This window comes from Enhydra lutris, unplaced genomic scaffold, assembly GCF_002288905.1.
Source record: "Enhydra lutris kenyoni isolate GAN:26980312 unplaced genomic scaffold, ASM228890v2 scaffoldscaffold24, whole genome shotgun sequence".
In the NCBI taxonomy this organism is placed as follows: Eukaryota; Metazoa; Chordata; class Mammalia; order Carnivora; family Mustelidae; genus Enhydra; species Enhydra lutris.
Window position 1 is genome coordinate 29,465,018 of NW_019154108.1, and position 18,204 is coordinate 29,483,221.

Consider the following 18,204-nt stretch of genomic DNA (forward strand, 5'->3'; position numbering starts at 1 on the left):
TGAATTCCACATTCTTAGGATAGAAAGTTATACTGGTGCAAAATAAATTCTTCAGGCATACATTGGGAATCATTGACTTACCACCTGGGTAAATCAGCAAATACCCAGTTAATACTCATTTGACTTCTACTCGGTGTACATTACGGTGCTATATGCTCAGCGTGAAGGTTTAAGAGCAGCTTAGGTATTGCTCAGTAAGTATGTATCTCTGAAAAGGCAATAGTTAATAACAATTGCTATTTCATATTTTTAAAATGGCAATGCCTATTCAATGACCAGAATTTTTTCAATTTTAGGAATTTAAATCCAACAAAGAGTAGCGTGAACAATTTCATTCAGATGTGGGGTTTCAGAAGGATGAGATACTATGCTAGTAATAAATGACGTGGACTTTCCTTCCTGAAAACGACTAATTAATCTTCCATGTACAAATCACCGAAGCAAAAACGTGGTGTAAAGCTAAACTGCTCTTTTGTCTGGTTACTGATAGGAGAGGAAGACCCCAGACCTTTGAAATAGCCCCCCCCCCCTTTTAATCCCAAGAAAGAACAATTCATGAATAAACAAAGAGTCTTGGGGCTTGGATCTCTGAAGGTGGCTAGTTCAGGCACAGTGAGGACGGAGAGCGGGGAGGAGAGTGCAGAGCGGCCCGAGCTGCCCACGGTCCGGAATGCCCGTCCAGACTTGGTGAGGCACCCATGGACTCCATCCTGGGTCCCCGCGAGAGCCCCTCTGCAAAGCGCTGCGCTTCAGGCCCGCCGACTTCAACATCTGGGGTAGCTTTTCTGGCGCCACCGGAAGCCCAACCGAGGCCCTTTCTTCCCCATCTCCCTGCAGGGCGAGCGAGGCGAAGACAACAGTCGGAATCCCTAACGTCACAGGCTGTGGCTCTCTAATCGTGCTCCTGCCGCCACAGCGAAGTGACCTCGGGGCCTCCGTGGACTTCCCCGGCCCAGAGACCTTCCTGTGAGGGTGGGGGCTGCGGGCCGGCCCCCCGAAGGCCCTGCGCCCCAAGCATCCTACCCAGCGCGCCAGCAGGACGAAGGAAGAAGGCACGGCGCGCGGCCGGCAGAAACCGAGGAGGAGCGCGCCTGGCCACCAGGGAGCCCCCGCCGCCTCTCCCGGGCCCCTGGGGAGGGGAGGGGAGGGGAGGGGAAGGGAGGGGGGGGGGGGGGGGGGGGGAGGGGAAGGGAGGGGAGGGGGGCCTCCTTGGCCGAAGACACAGCCCCCACCGCTTCCGGGACTGCAACGCCTCCTCCCGCCCTGGCCCCCAGCGACCCAAAAATAGCCACAGCGCGCGGGTACTCAGTCCGAGCCCGCTGGGCGGCGCTTCGCCTCCGCCTTATCGCTGGCGGCCAGAACGCTGGCAGCCTGACCCCGCGCCAGCCTTTTATACGTAGTCCCCCGAGCCCCGCCCTAGCAACGTCTCCTAGCAACGCCTCGCCCTAGCCCTGGGCCGCCTTATCGGCCTCCTCCAGGCTCTTCCTGTTTCCCTCCCCCGCCCGCGCAGCGCTGCGCCTGGCCCAGCTCACGTGACTGGCCCAGGGGAGGGGCGGGGCGAGCGGAGGATGTGGGGGCGGGGTGCAGAACGCACCATGACGCCATCGATACGCGCGGGGCGAGCGGCGGCGCCCTGTCCCCAGGACCTGGAGGACCCGGAGCTAGCTGAAATGGCGGAGGCTTCGCCGATGGTGTGGGTTCGCGGCCCAAGCTTTGGGTGCGAGGCGGTGCGGTGTGCGTCGGCCCGGTGCTCCGTACGAGATTTGATCCGCCGGCACTGCCACGATCGGGTGAGCTTCGCGCTTCCTGGAAGGAAGGGAGACAGGAAGGCGGACAGAGGCAGGATTGGGTGGGGAGAGGGCGGGTCGGGGCGCGTCTCTTCCTTAGGGTTTTCAGTTTTTGAGACTGGGGGCTCCCCAGTTTTAAGGTGCTTCAGACTGCTACTGAGGACTTGCTTTGTTTTTGTTTTGGGGTGGCGGTGGTTTTGTGTCCCTATAGAAGAGGGAACAACCCCTCGGCTCACAGGCGCTCAGTCCCGCCATCAGTGTAGACGAACAGAAACCTTTGGCGTTTTTTCTTCGTGCTCAAATGAGGCAGTTGGTCCAGATGACTTTAGGGCGCATTTCTTTAGGTTTCCCTTGCATTCAGCCTGGTTCGGTGATAGGCATATTGTCCACGGCACAGCCCCGTCAGCTCCAGCGTAGAGGAGTATTTTCATATCCAGACCAAGGCCAGAGGATTGTTGGGCCGGGCGATGGGCTCATCTGGTCTCTGGTCGGGGCTGAGCACTCACACACGTGTCTTGTGGAGGGCGTGGGTTTGTGGGTTTGGGGTCTGTCGTTTAGATCTTTTCATTGATCCTCCGATGGTCACATTTGTCTGTGCATATTTTTGAAAAACTGTCAAGGACATACATGTGTGGTTTACGGAATTGTCAGGAAAGCGAGCTTCTCCCAGCTGTGAGACATTAAACCTGTTCGGTTATCTAAATAATTTGGTGGTCTCTCCAAGTCTAATTTTAATTTTGGCCCTTGATCTAGTAGTTTGTTTTTCTTTATAACCTCACTTCATCTGTGTTTCCCTAGGCTGTTTTTTTCTTGTTATTTATTTATTTATTATTTTTTAAAAAGGTTTTATTTATTTATTTATTTGACAGAGAGAGATCACAAGTAGACGGAGAGGCAGGCAGAGAGAGAGAGAGGGAAGCAGGCTCCCCGCCGAGCAGAGAGCCCGACGCGGAACTCGATCCCAGGACCCTGAGATCATGACCTGAGCCGAAGGCAGCGGCTCAACCCACTGAGCCACCCAGGCGCCCCTCTTGTTGTTATTTATAGGCTTCATACATGTTAACACTGCAGTCCAAACCAAATCTTAATTTGGACCGGTTCCATGAAAAAGCAACGTGTCTTTGCAAATACTGTGGTTTTTCATCCTCTCTGTTTGTCTTTCTACATACATTCCAGTCAAGTCTAAAAACTGTCAGAACTGTTTTTGATCCTGTAGGTGGGGAAATATCTTACAAAATAGATGGATTTTAATATGTCTGAAAATAATCCTTATCTCATGACAGTTGATCCAAAATGACTGGAAAAGTAGGATCTTAATTATGAGAGTATTAGAAAAAAATAATTTTAAATAGGAAGGAAGAAATATAAATGGATGATTCTGTCAGGTCCCCAAGAAGTAGGACCATAACATATGAACAGAAGCAAGAAACTTTTTAAAGGTCATTCGAAGAGATGCTGGGAGAAATTAAAATAGCTCAAGTTCACATCTGTGTTTTCTGAAACAAAATTATTCAGACACAGGATGAGGTCAGTGTTCGTGTCCACTGAAAAAGTAAAAATCTGTTCTCCTGTTCTTCAGGCTACGATAACAGACACAGATAAAAACAGCTGCAGAGTTAATAGGAAACAGTATTTTTCCCGAGGACATGGTACAGTTGTAAAATGTCATAATGACTCCCTTGGAAGTCTGCTGCTTTCTGATTCACTAAGAAACCTTGATCTCCAAAATTATAGACTACAAGACACTTTGCTGTTTGAAATTTTATCAGTGAGAATGAAGCATCCCACTCTTGCCTTGAGACTCTGAAGTTGCTTTGATATAGAGAAAGCACTCATGATTTCCAGCCCAGGTGCAGACCTTCAGATTAGGAGTTTCTGAACACAGCATTCTGTGTTTAACTCTGTGGTTTCCAAGGAAATGGGGGTCTGGATCCAATCTACTTCATAGTCTAGACCCGATGTTGCTCCCTTTATGCACAACTCTGCTTTGTTTTGAGCCTCTCAGAACACTTTCGTTTAAATTTCCTCTAAACTCACCCTTGCACCACATGCTATAATAATTGTTTTTTCCTCTTGTGTGCAGCCCCCTCCACCCCCAACCCCGTTGCAGTGAGTGAGTCAATACATTTGACCATTTGACTTTGGTGAATTACACATTTGTCTCTGGTTGCTTTAGGCTGATTGGCCTAAGATGCGCAATATTTTGTGCTTGAAGTACTTTGTAAAACACAGATGGTCAAAAGACCCTTAAATTGATTCTAAATTTCCTTTGTCCTTTTTTCCTACCAGTAATTTTTTTTTTTAAGATTTTATTTATTTGTTGGAGAGAGCGAGTGCACAAACAGGGGGAGCGGCAGGCAGAGCAGGCAGAGGGAGAAGCAGGCTCCCCACTGAGCAAGGAGCCCCATGTGGGACTTGATCCCAGGACCCTGGGATCAGGACCCAAGCCAAAGGCATCGGCTTAACCAACTGAGCTACCCAGGTGTCCCGACCTACTAGGGATTAATGATAATAATCTTAAGTAGAAGATGCAATTTTTTAAAAAGATTTTATTTATTTATTTGACAGACAGAGATTACAAGTAGGCAGAGAGGCAGGCAGAGAGAGAGGAGGAAGCAGGCTCCCTGCTGAGCAGAGAGCCCAATGTGGGGCTTGATCCCAGGACTCTGAGATCATGACCTGAGCCGAAGGCAGAGGCTTTAACCCACTGAGCCACCCAGGCGCCCCAGAAGATGCAATTTTGTTGATAAGTTGTCTTGTTTAACAAGCAGTTGTGTTTGGAAATGGAGTACGATGTATATAATCCTTCTGCCTTCACATTAATGTCTTTTAAAGTTATTTAGATATTTAGAAACACATACCCACTAGATCCAGAAAATATTAAGAGGAACTAAAGTGGCTTTTCATTCATAAACGTAAAGCAAATACAAGGTATATTGCACACCTCATTTAATCTGTACAACTGTTAAAAGTGGACCGCATTTTACAGACAAGAGTAGTCTTTCCTGTTGATCATATCACTGCATATAACCTGAGCTCCTTCGCTCTTCTGTCCTGCTAGCACTGGGTTGTGCTTCCCTGCTAGCCCAGAGTGGGCTTCCCCTGGGGTGGAGGAATGCTGAGAATACTGATTCCTGCAGCCCTCCGGCGTGGGGCAGAATCTGGGGGTGCCTCAGCAGCTTTGCTTATTTCCCCGTGTCACTCTATGTGTTTTCTGTACACCATGGCGTGAAAAGCTTGGGAAGCTGTGCCGAGTTCATCGCACTCACTCTCCTACGTGACTCTCCTCCAGTACTTCTCCCATCCAGAGGCCCATACTTTGTATTAAGTGAGAAAGTACAGCAGTCAAGAGGGACCCTCCTCATCCTCACACCATTGCCCCTACCTCGTTGCCGTACATTCTGCCTTCTCTTTTTCCATTACTGTGGATGAACAGTCATTATTTTACAGATGAGTTGCAGTTAGCTTCCACTTGGCCCAATACCCTGTCTCCTCTTATTTGGCATTGGTTCTCTCTCTGCTGCATTTCCCCGCGTCTTCCCTTTTTCCTGGATCATTCCTACTAGGGCACAAACTTGAGCCCACCTGCCTCTCAGCTGTCCCCTCCTTTTCCCTGTTGTTTTCTTTTGTTTGTTTGTTTTTTTTAAAGATTTCACTTATTTGACAGAGAGAGAGAGATCAATTAGGCAGAGAGGCAGGCAAAGATGGGGGGGGAGCACGCTCCCCGCTGAGCAGAAAGCCCGATGCGGGGCTCAATCCCAGCACCCGGAGATCATGACCCGAGCCGAAGGCAGAGGCCCAACCCATTGAGCCACCCAGGCGCCCCTCTCTGGTATTCTTTATAGAAAATATCCTTGAACAGAAAACTTCTCCTTTAGAACGCACTCCAGTCAGACTTTTGTTCCTGTCACTCCAGCAGACCAGCTCCTGTCGCGGGCCATACCCAGTGAGCTGTTTCCATCCTCCTCTCTCAGGGCCTGTCGGCATCCGTGGGCACACTCCAGCATTCCATCCGTGGCACACTGCTCAGCTGTCCGCATGTTCACCTCACTAGCCTCCCTTCCAGTTCCTCTTGCTGCTGCTGCCTCGTCGCCCTGATCTCTGCACTGTGCAGTGGCCGCGACTGGGTCTTCTGATCTTTGTCCTGTCCCTCATGCAGGACAGTTCTCAGGCCGGTGAATACTGTCGGCCTGCTGATGTCTTCCAAATGGAAATCTCCAGCCCAGACCTCCTCCCCAGACTGTTGACTTGTGTCCCCACTGGGTTCCTCAGCATCTCTATGTGGCTGTTAGTCCTTTCAAACCAGTATGTCCAAAATGAGACTGGTGCTCTCCCCCAGACGTGCTTTTCACTATTAGCAGATGGCAGCTCAGTTTCCTGTTAGTCAAGCCAAATGTTTGGATCCTCTCTCATTGCGCTGTGGCTCTCACTGCCCGCCTCCAGAGCCTTAGGGGGAACTCCCCGCCCCCCTGTTTCTCATCCCCTGCTGCCACTACCCGGGAGACAAATGGCCTTCATTGCTCACCTAGCTGTGTTGCTGATGTCTCTGCTTCTCCAGTCTTATTTCCAGTTTCACAGCTAGAGTGATCCTTTTGGACTATAACTCCACTTGGAGTCTGTCTGAAGCCCTGCAGTGGCTTTATTCAGAGCGAAACCCGACATTCTTAAAAGGGCTTTTATGGCCTTCCCCTTCCCCTTTGGCAGACGTCTTCCAGCCTCGCCGGCCGTGCTGCTGTTCCACATGTGCTCTGGGCTTATTCCTGCTGCCCGCCTTTGCCTCCGGAATGCTCTGCCCCCAGATTGCCACTGGCTTGTTCTCTTCCTTTCCTTCATTCTCTGCTAAAATGGTGCTTGACCAGAGAGGCTTTTCTCGACCATGTGTGTCAGGTAGGTGACCAGTGTGGCCGTCCGCACGCGCTGTCCCCTTCAGCCTCCTTATTGCTCGTGCGATTATGTAGCACCCTTTGTTCGTTCTCTGACTTCCCGCTGGAACGTAAGCTCTGTGAGGTAGGATTCACTACACTTTCCCAACACTTGAGAGTACCTGGCCGATGGGAGGGACTTGATTAATACTTGTTGAAGGAACAGACAGGTCCCACTGAAGCGGCCGTGGGATGTGGTCTGGAACGAACGTTCATTGTGTCCACCTCGGGAAGATACCTGTCATGCATTTTTCCTTTCTGTTGGTTTGTGGATCTCCTTTTATATTTTCTCTTCATCGCTTGCTCTGAGAAGTCTTGAAATCTACAGAGTGGGTTTGGGGGCACTTGGACTTCTGCTGTAACTTGGGGACATGCGCAGAGAAGACCAGCTGGCCCTCTACCTGTTCCCACTTCTGTAGGTGTAGGCAGACCATACTGGCATCTCCTTCCCTCTCCCTGCTTGTCCTTATCTACACTTTTCAGAATGTGTATTGTCACTTTTGAAGCCGTGCAACTTGATATTACCTGTCTTAAAAAAAAGTCAAGAGAAAAGGGGCCTTGCAGAGTTACTGGGTCTGAGCCCTGTGTAGTTTTCCACCTTGACTCCGATTTCCTATCAGAGAAGAGAGCGGTTCTTTCTTTCACCCAAAAGACAAGTTCTTGTACATACTGTGATGAGGTGTTAGGAAAACGTCATACCCCGAATACATCCTAGGAAGTGACTTTTTTCCTTTGGATTTTCAGTTCAACAAATACTAATGGAACACACGCTATGTGCTTATAACCTGAGTAATAAAAACGAAATGGGCTAGGCCCTTTCCTGCAGGAAACTTGCGTTGTCTCATTTTAAAACCCCAAACTTGTCTCTAGGGTGTCCCAGAGGACTGCTTCTTCGTGAAGTGCGACGGCTCCCTCGTGGACGCCAGTGACGAAGTGAGACATGGTGCTGTGTATAGTCTGGAACCCAGGCTCCGTGGTGGAAAAGGAGGTAGGACGCACCTTTCGGCTGCTTCCATGTGTCACAACTGCAGTCTCTAGCCCGGGGCAGGCCCCTGGTGTGTGCCAGTTTTGTTTTGCCTTATGAAATCCTTTATTCAGTTTCCTAGTTTTGAGTATTTTCTCTTTTATTATTTTTGAGGAATATATTGTCTGATTATTAATTTCTACCCTCACCAGCAGGATAGCTCTTAGGCAATTAGATTCCAAAACTTTGAGGGAGATTGGATAAAGAGAGACAATGATTACTCTGTCCAATTTGCTGAAGAAAGTGTTAAAACAGTTACGTCTCCTTCTGCTTTTTATGTATTTATTTATTTGACAGAGAGAGTTAGTAAGAGCAGGAACACAAGCAGGGGGAGTGGCAGAGGGAGAAGCAGACTCACTGCTGAGCAGGGAGCCCAATGCCGGGCTTGATCCCAGCACCCTGAGATTGTGACCTGAGCCGAAGGCAGATGCTTAACGACTGAGTCACCCAGGCGCCCACTCCTGCTTTTTATCAAGATTTTCTCTGGTCATTATAGTTCTGAGGGAGGACTAAAGTCAGCCTGTGGAATATAGCCGTTTACAGATGGGGTAGATTTGGGTCTTTGTATGAACACAGCTAAGAATAGAGAAGAGAAACTAAAAGGAAAAACGGAATATGGGCAGTTCTGGGTATTTTTCCCAATGCGCTGGCATGTCATCCCGAAGCTTCTCAAAATCCACAGTGATTTGGTTTGGTTTTCAGAGAGCGGGCTGGCATCTCCAATTAGAATCATCCTGCTGTTTGAAATCGTGTCAATAAGAATGAAGTTTATCGTATCAGCTGGGGACACCTTAAAATTTTCCTTTGAAACTCACTGCAAAATCTCACCATAAAAATTTTTAAGTTATTTTTTTTTTTAAAGATTTTATTTATTTATTTGACAGAGAGAGATCACAAGTAGACGGAGAGGCAGGCAGAGAGAGAGAGAGAGAGAGAGAGAGAGAGAGAGGGAAGCAGGCTTCCTGCTGAGCAGAGAGCCCGATGCGGGACTTGATCCCAGGACCCCGAGATCATGACCTGAGCCGAAGGCAGCGGCTTAACCCACTGAGCCACCCAGGCACCCCAAAATTTTTAAGTTATTAATCTGGGCATCTTGGGATCTGTGGCTCTGGGTAAAGCCCCTTTAAAATATCCCAGTGGGGGGTGCCTGTGGGACTCAGTCAGATAAGTGTCTGTCTTTGGCTCAGGTCATGATCCCAGGGTTCTGGGATCGAGCCCTGTGTTGGGCTCCCTGCCCAGTGCCAAGTCTGTTCTTCCCTCCCCCTCTGCCCTCCCACCCCCCATTCGTGCTAGCTCTCAAAAAAATAAAATCTTGAAAAAAAAAAAAAAATCCCAGTGCAGATACAGTATTTGAGAAATACAAGAGGGAGGGCAAAAGGCATGAGGTTGAATCAGGTTTATCAATATTTTTATCTTTGATGCCTGGGCAGAATATTGATGTTCTTTTCTTTAAAAAAAAAAAAAAAAAGAGAGAGAGAGAAAGAGAGCGTGCAGTTTTTGTTTTGTTTTTAAAGAATGTATTTATTTTAGAGAGAGTGCAAGCACAGGGAAGGGCAGAAGGAGAAAGAGATGAGTTGGATGCTTAACCAACTGAGCTACCCAGGTGCCCCAAAGAGATCATTTTTTTTTTTAAGATTTTATTTATTTATTTGACAGCGCAAGTAGACAGAGAGGCAGTCAGAGAGAGAGGAGGAAGCAGGCTCCCTACTGAGCAGAGAGCCCGATGCGGGGCTCGATCCCAGGACTCTGGGATCGTGACCTTAGCCGAAGGCAGAGGCTTTAACCCACTGAGCCACCCAGGCGCCCCCAAAGAGATCATTTTTTAATCTTTGGTTATAATAGCATTTTCACAGATTTGGCATTTATCCGTCCTGGAACTCTTTTTAACCTGCTTTTTCCAAACATATTTGCCCAGGGTTTGGGTCTATGCTCCGAGCGCTTGGCGCTCAGATTGAGAAGACGACCAATCGAGAAGCTTGCCGGGACCTCAGCGGGAGGAGGCTACGGGATGTCAACCATGAGAAAGCGTAAGCTGCCCGCGGCGCAATGCACGTTCCCGCCACTGGTGGTTGTCCATATGCCACGTGTATCCAGCTGTGGCATTGAAGCATGAGCACTCTCACTGGTCGTTCTCATCCTTAGCTCTTTCTGTTGTTTAGTGACTCCCGTTGGGTTGTAGGGTTCCCTCCCAGTGTGCTGGTGGTGAGCCCGGCCTGTCTTTCTGAGGGAGGATCACAGCAGGCCAGGGACCGTGCACATTTGGCTGGTGGGGGCTCTTCACGGATCAGCAGGCATGGGTGTGATCCGGCCGGTCGGCCCCATCTCTTTTGCCCATCCTAGCATGGCTGAGTGGGTGCGACAGCAGGCCGAGCGGGAGGCCGAGAAGGAGCAGAAGCGCCTGGAGCGGCTGCAGCGGAAGCTGGCAGAGCCCAGGCACTGCTTCGCCAGCCCTGCGTACCAGCAGCAGTGCCACGAGATGGCGGAGCGCCTGGAGGACTCTGTACTCAAAGGTGAGAGTGAGGGGAGTCTGCCTGTCCCTCTCCCTCTGCTCCACCCCCTGTGCACACGTGCGCGCTCTCTAGAATAAGTAGAGTCTTCAAAGTAAAAATAGTAATAAACAGTACGCCTTATACTCTAGAAACAAAAAGGGCATGCACACACAGTATGTGAGGTACTTGGCTCCTGAATTGTGGGGGCCACGGACCCCAGGTGAGAACACTTTTGCTCGGTGGGTACACCATGTCCTCAGCAAGTGTTTAGACTTCGATGTACTTGCTTCTAGTTTTAGGCCCATTTTTTTTTAATGGTTTTTTTAATGAGAATGAATAACTTATATTGCTTTTTAGCTCCTAAAGTATGATGCTAGGGCTCTTGCGCGTTTAGCTGAATAAGAAGGAGTCTTCTGAATCAGAAGGTTATGACATCATGCTGTACAAGCAGCAAGTGGCAGGGGATGGAGCATCCTGGCCCAGGGGGCCAGGGACGCCCCTGTCAGTCTCAGAGCTGCAGATTGGACGTTGCTGTTTTCCAAACCTGGTTCCAGAGCCAGAATGCTCAGTACCTTAAATCTGTATAAACGTGAGTCGTATCTCATTTGAGCCATGTTAGATTTTAGGATGTTAGCGAATTTTAAAACTCGAGCTTTAGGTTGCAATGCAGCTGCTTCTGTCGTCCGTGCTGTTTATCCTGTCTTCAGTTGTCCCCGCTTCTGAGAGCATAACTGAGTTGGGGCCGTTTCGGCTAGGTATGCAGGCTGCCTCCAGCAAGATGGTCTCGGCTGAGATCGGCGAGAGTCGGAAAAGACCCAAGCCGGCGAAGACAGACCGAGGAGCCGGTGCAGGGAAAAGGAAGTGCTTCTGGTAAGTGTGCTTTGTTTTCAGCCCAGTGTGGCCGGACAGCGTTTCCTCTTGCCTGTCTGCTGTAAACCGTCTTTAAAGTAAGGTTTGCTGGGTGCTTGGAGCTTTCCAGAGTGTCTCAGTTCCCAGGGGTCCACACAGTCACACCGCACATGCTCCTCGTGGTTTCTGCCTTGCGGGCTGGAAATGGGAGCTAAAGGACAGGTTTTCCTTAGTGAAAGATCACATAGGAATCACTTTATACTTGAATGACTATTTGATGCTGAAAGAGTTAACTTTCAGAAATTCTAGGTGGAAGCCCCAGCTGTACTTCACAGATTTTTCTGTTTTCTCTGTGGTTTTTCACAGTTGTTTCTGAGGTCTGCAGCCAGGTCTGCACTTGTATCTGACGAACACAAGGGCGCCTTGTCTTGTCCATCCCGCTGGTGGTGCTCCCACCCTTTCCACTCGGTACTCTCGGTGCAAGCTCAACTTCCTCTGGGCCAGGTTCTAGAAAGTGAGGTCCAGATGCATCTTGGTTCCTCGTTGGCCTTCGCTTTGGAGGCAGAAAGAGAATTATTAATTAAAGATCACGTAACTGTGTGAGTCCAGCATAGAATCTTGGGTGTTCTTTGTGAAATAGGAGTTAAGTGTTCTTGTGAGTGAAGGTAGTGGGATTGTGTGGGGAAGTGTTGGGGGGGTTGAATCAGGTTTTTTAAGGTGCAGTTTTTTTGTTGTTGTTTTTAAGATTTTATTTATTTATTTGACAGAGAGAGATCAGAACTAGGCAGAGCAGCAGGCAGAGAGAGAGCGGGGAGCAGGCTCCCCGCTGAGCAGAGAGTCTGATGGGGAGCTCCATCCCAGGACCCTGAGATCATGACCTGAGCTGAAAGCAGAGGCTTAACCACTGAGCCACCCAGGCGCCCCTGAGGTGCATTTTTATATGCACTAAAATTCATCCTTTTCATTGAATAGGTCTGTGGGTTTTGAGAAATACAGTCACTTAACCAAGATATAGAATGTTTTCATTTCCCCAAAGATTGCCCATGTGCCCCTTCGTGGTTAATTCCTGTTCCCCTACCCCGTCCCGGGCAAGTGCTGATGCTGGTGTGGTGTTTTTTCCGATGGTTCTGTCTTTTCCAGAATGTTCTGCAGCCCTCTGTGTCTGGAGTCTCTCCCTTAGCACAGTGCTTTTGAAATCCACGGCTGGTGTCACGTGTATCAGTGGTTTGTTCCCTTTTGTTGCCATGTATTGTTGAGTCTCTCCATTCTGTTGATAGTTTGGGTAGTTTCCGGTTTTGGGGGGATTATGAATAAAACATAGGCTTTTCTTTTAACTCTGTTATTTTATCTACATTTCTAACCATTCGAGATTTGTACAAGATAGGGAAAAAAGCTTTAGGCAAAATCAATTTTGTTTTAAAAAATTCACATCTGTAGGGACACCTGGGTGGCTTAGTTGGTGAAGCGTCTGCCTTTGGCTCAGGTCGTGACCTGAGATAGGGTCCTGTGATAGAGTTCTTCATTGGGCTCCCTGCTCAGCAGGGTGTCTGCTTCTCCCTCTGCCTCTCCCCCTGCTTGTGCACTCCCTCAAATAAATAAAATCTGGAAAGGAAAAAAAAAGATTCACAGCTTTAAAGAGGATTCCCTCTTGGATCTTTGGGATGGTTGGTTCCAGGCTCATTGAATTTTTTCTTCTTTGTTTATACCTCTGAAGATCTTTCTCTGAAACTTAGCTACTATCCATCTCAAGCGAGCAGATATTTTGATCCTGACAGACACTTGTTACCTGGACACACGGTAACTCTGTCTGGCAGAGAAGCCGAGAACGGTGTTAAATCTTTCCGCTGCTCCTGGCAGGTTGGGCATGGAGGGACTGGAGACGGCAGAAGAGTCCAGCTCGGAGACCTCGGATGATGACTGGGAGGAAGGTCCTAGTACTTCAGGCACAAGCTTGCACGCTGCTGACAACGGCCTCGATGGTGCAAAGCCAGCAGCCAGGTCTCCCCACCGCCATCCAGGGACAGGCATGGCCAGCGTGGCCTTTCGGTCCCCAGAGCCACTGCCAGCCCCACGGACAGGCTCAGGGCACGCTGTCTCCCCAGCTGTGTGTGCCAAATCGGGACAGACGTCTGTTGAGGGGTGTGAGGACAGGACAGTAGCCACAGAAACAGAGGAAAGCCAGGAGGAAGAGGGGGGCGCAGAGGGCAAAGAGCCCACAGAAGAAGAGGCCACAGAGGCTGGACTGACCCAGGAGCCGGAGCTGGAGCCGGAGGAGGCGGCTGATGGAGCCAGAGCCGCCGAGGCTACGGGAAGCGTGCCCACTGCCGAACTGGAGGGAGGCCCATCAGGAAGCACAGTAAGTCATTTGGGGGTCCATGTCCAGAGCCAGGGCAGCTTGATGGCCAGTTCCTCAGGAAGTCCTTACCATGAAAATGAGCTTTTCCCCATCAGCTGCTGAGTGGGAAGGTTTGTTTCCCAACCAGAAGTACGGATGAGGGTGAACCTCGCTGCAGGCCCCCCCCCCCCCCCCGGCAAAAAGTCTTTTTCTTTTAAACTCTGGAATGTGTATCTTTTTGCCACTAGGTGGCGTCCTTGGTTCCATATTTTATGAGTTTTAAGCACATTGATCACATTTTAATATCTGAATTGGGGTAGATGTCCCATATGAGCGCTGAACAGGTGTGATTTACCTGCGGAGCAGGGAGTCCGACATGGCACTTGATCCTAGGACCCCGGGATCGTCACCTGAGCCGAAGGCAGATGCTTAACCCGCTGAGCCCCCAGGTGCCCCTCATGATTGGGAGGAGTCTGTTTTGAATGTTTTCCTTTTTCCCCCTCAGCATACTGGTCAGCAAACTCTCGATTTGCTGGCCTTTGGCTGCGCGGCAGAGCTGGAGGTGCTGGGTTTGGACAGGCTCAAGTGTGAGCTCATGGCCCTGGGACTGAAATGCGGGGGTACCCTGCAGGAGCGCGCAGCTCGGCTCTTCTCTGTCAGGGGCCTGTCGAGGGACCAGATCGACCTGGCTTTGTTCGCCAAACCTTCGAAGGGGAAGAAGAAATGAATTTCATCGGAGCTGGTTTCCTGTTTCTTCATAGTCTGGCGTTTGTAACCTGCAGAATGTTGACTCCTGGCCATTATTCTTGTCGATATTAAAGCTGACTTTTTAATAACCCAGTTGTGATCATCCTCTTTTTTCATTATTGTATTTGTAGAATTAATGTGTGACATCATCTGGGCCTGCAGTGTTGTTTGTGGGATGATTTTTTATAAAGATTTAGTTTAATAAATACAGAACTATTCAGATTGTTTATTTCATCTTGTGTCATTCAGGTAAGTTATGCAGTTGACCCTTGAACATCACAGGTCAGGAAAGCACAGCTCTACTTATATATGAATTTTTTTTCAATCAGTACAGTACAGTATGTTCAATACATCTCTCATGATTTTTTCCTCATGATTTTAATAACATTTTCCATAGCTTCATTATAAGAATACAACATATAATCCATGCAACATACAGAACATGTGATATTCCTAGAAGTCCCTCCTTACTCTTAACATCTGTGGGAGCTGTGGTAGTAACTGCTTTTTCGTCCTAGGGCTGGTAGTTTTGCTTTTCCTTTCCCCAGTCAGTCTCCCAAGGGTTTGTCGGTTTTGTTGATCTGATTTTCAAAAACCAGCTTCTGGCTTTGTTAATTTTTCTCAACTTTTTCAGTTTTGTTGATTTCTGCTCTTTATCATTAGCTTCCTTCTACTTAGTGTGGATTCATTTTGCTCTTTTTTTTCTGTAGCTTAAGGTAGGCCATAGGTCATGATTTTAGACTTCTTTCTAGTAAAAGTGTTTGAAGTTACATGTTTTTCTTGAAGTACTACTTGAGCTGCATTTCAGAATTTTTAATATGTTGTATTCTCATTATCATTCAGTTGTAAATATTTCCTCATTTCCTTGTGAATTCTTTGACCCATGGGTTGATTATCTAGAAGCATATTGCCTAATTAGCCGGTGTCTGTTTTGCTCCCTAAATATTTCATAGTTACGGATTGGCATTTTAATTCCATCAAGATTAGAGAATATGATTTCAGTCTTTTTAGTTTTATCAAGACTTCTCATACAGGGGCGCCTGGCTGGCTCAGTGGGTTAAAACCTCTGCCTTCGGCTTAGGTCATGATCTCAGGGTCCTGAGATCGAGCCCCGCATCGAGTTCTGGGCTCAGCTGGGAGCCTGCCTCCCCCACCCCCCTCCTGTCTCTCTGCCTACTTGTGATCTCTGTCTGTCAAATAAATAAATAAAATCTATTAAAAAAAAAAAGTCTTTTTTTTTTTTTTGAAGATTTTATTTATTTATTTGATAGCACAAGTAGGCAGAGAAGCAGGCAGGGAGAGAGGAGGAAGCAGGCTCCCCGCCGAGCAGAGAGCCTGATGTGGGGCTCTATCCCAGGACCCTGAGACCATGACCTGAACCGAAGGCAGAGGCTTTAACCCACTGAGCCACCCAGGCATCCCAAAAAGACTCTTCATATGACCCAATATGTGTAATAGGTATATGGTCTGTCTTGGTGAAGGTTCCACATTTACTTGAAAAGAATACATACTCCAAAATGGGTGAATTTGTTCTTTAATACCAGTTAGGTTACGTAATTAATGCTGTCGTTCACATCATCTGTGTCTTCAGACTTTTTGTGTCTATGAGGTGTTGTGAGGTGTTAAAATCTTCTGTTATGATTGTGCAATTGTCTGTTTCCAATTCTGCTTCATATTCTGAGGGCCTGTTACTCGGTTATGTTACATCCTCCTAATGAACTGACCATTTTATTGTTAGGAAATTCCCCTCTTAATCTCTGCTAATACCTTTTGTGTCCAATTCTGTTGTATCTGATGTGAGCTTCTCTAGCCTTCTAATGCGTTCTGTGTGCCTGATACCCCACTTTCTGACTCTCTTGGTCTTTCTGCTTAAAGTGAGTGGGATTCCTATACACAGTGTATAACTTGGGTCTTAACACTTCTCTCTGTTCTGACTTCACCTTTTAATTCCCATTCATTCACATAAGCTGTGATTAGTCAGGTTTTAGGCTTATCATTGTATTGTTTATCTGTTTGGATTAGTTGTTTATTTTAGAACTACATTTTAATTGATTGGCTTTTTAGCTATCTTGTTCATAGTTTATCCGGTTTTTTAGTGGATGCTCTAGGAGTTACAACATCCATAAAATTCACATAAGATGTAGAAATCTTGCAACTGTATATGTCCATTTACCATCCCTGTCATTGATGGTCTTGTTTATATATATATATATATGTAAAACTATAGTCCTTACAAGCCCTATAACATTTTGCAATTTCTACTTTATCATATGTATTTAATTCTTTAAAAATAATATTTGTGAGAAAGAGAGGGAGCAGGTGCACAAACGGGGAGCAGCAGGCAGAGCAGAGGGAGAAGCAGACTCCCTGCTGAGCAGAGAGACTGATGCAGGACTTGATTCCAGGACTCTGGGATCATGACCTGAGCCGAAGGCAGACACTTCACTGACCAAACTGGCCAGGAATCCCAAATATATTTTCGAGAAATTAAGAGAAAGAGGGGTGCCTGGAAGGCTTCGTTAGCTGGGCATCTGACTCTTGGTTTCTGCTCAGGTCGTGATCTCAGGGTGGTGAGATTGAGCCCTGAGTCAGGCTCTGCACTCAGCAGAGAGTCTGCTTGGGATTCTCTCTCCCTCAGGCCCCCCCCCCCAAATAAATAAATCTTAAAGAGAAAGGAATAGGTGAAATTAATTTTGATTAATAAAATTTAACATTTATGCCCATATATTAAAAGTCTCAACATGTAATCAATACAAGACAATGAGATAGTTCACATTCTGGGGGTTTTTTGTTTTTTTGTTTTTTGTGCCAAGTCTTTGAAATCCCGTGTGTGTGTTAGACTCACAGGACTTCTCAGTCTGGACCAACCACCTCTTGTGCTGAATTGGACTTCGGGATGCTAGTGCGTGGGTTGGGAAGTCATCATGGGGAGCTCTCAATCCAAACCAGCACACACACAGCCTTGAAGGGACCTATCACGAAGACACTCGACCCCCAGAGCTCAGCCCTGATCTGTCCCTATACCCGAAATGTTCTTCACCTGCCTCCAGGGATGGCTCACTTCTCACCCTCATTTAAAACAGCAACTACCAGGCGCCTGGGTGTCTCAGTTGGTGAAGTGTCTGCCTTCGGCTCAGGTCATGATCCCGGGGTTCTGGGATCGAGTCCTGCATCAGGCTCCTTGCTCCAAGAGGAGCCGGCTTCTCCCTCTGCCTCTGCAGCATCCCCTGCTTGCGCTCTCTCTCTGTCAAATAAAATCTTAAAAAAATAAAACAGGAACTACCCCTTCTCCATACACATCTTTCTTTCCTGCCTATTGTTTTTCATAGTGCCAGTTTTCATGCTAGTTACTTTACTTATTAAATATACCTCTCCCCACCTCCCGTAGGGAATAATTTCCATCATGACAGATTTTTTTTTAAAGATTTTATTTATTTGACAGAGAGAGGGAACACAAGCAGGGGGAATGGGAGAGGGAGAAGCAGGCTCCCCACTGAGCAGGGAGCCCGATGCGGGGCTTGATCCCAGGACCCTGGGATCAGGACCTGAGCCAAAGGCAGATGCTTAACGACTGAGCCACCCAGGCTCCCATGGCAGAGATTTCTGTCTGGTTTGTTTACACCTCGAACGTAGAAGTTTCTCAGCAATTATGTATTGAGTGAGTGAGTGAATGTACTATTCTACTAATATGATGTATTTGGTAAGACGATAAATAGAATTCTGAACATACTCCACACTCATCAGTGGATCATAGGGCATATCCCGTGGGGTGTTTGACACCTTTGCTTGTAGACATGGGGCGCCTTTGAAGGTTGTGGAGGAAAATGACTGGCAGCGAATAGTTTACTAGCAACAAATCTGAGGGCAGCTGAAGTGCCGGCTGGAACGGCCGTCCTATAGACAGGGCTCTGTTTTTATATAAAATTCTAGAGAATTCAAAGCTATCTATAGTGACAGAAAAGAACAAAGATCGATGGTTGCCTAAAGGTGGCGTGGAAACTGGGTGGGCTGGGAAGATAAGATTATATAAAAGCAATCATTGAGAATGTAA

At 47.8% G+C, this 18,204-nt stretch overlaps 1 protein-coding gene across 1 annotated transcript; it reads left to right on the forward strand.

Annotated features, from left to right (window-relative positions):
- Positions 1-1,599: 1,599 nt before the first annotated feature.
- Positions 1,600-14,242, forward strand: LOC111150914 (SDE2 telomere maintenance homolog). The gene is made up of 7 exons (XM_022508601.1): positions 1,600-1,790; positions 7,580-7,697; positions 9,649-9,760; positions 10,074-10,243; positions 10,978-11,092; positions 12,929-13,427; positions 13,912-14,242. Exons 1-7 carry the CDS (start codon positions 1,671-1,673, stop codon positions 14,131-14,133), a joined length of 1,356 nt encoding a protein of 451 aa, XP_022364309.1. The 5' UTR covers positions 1,600-1,670; the 3' UTR covers positions 14,134-14,242.
- The last annotated feature ends 3,962 nt before the right edge of the window (positions 14,243-18,204 follow it).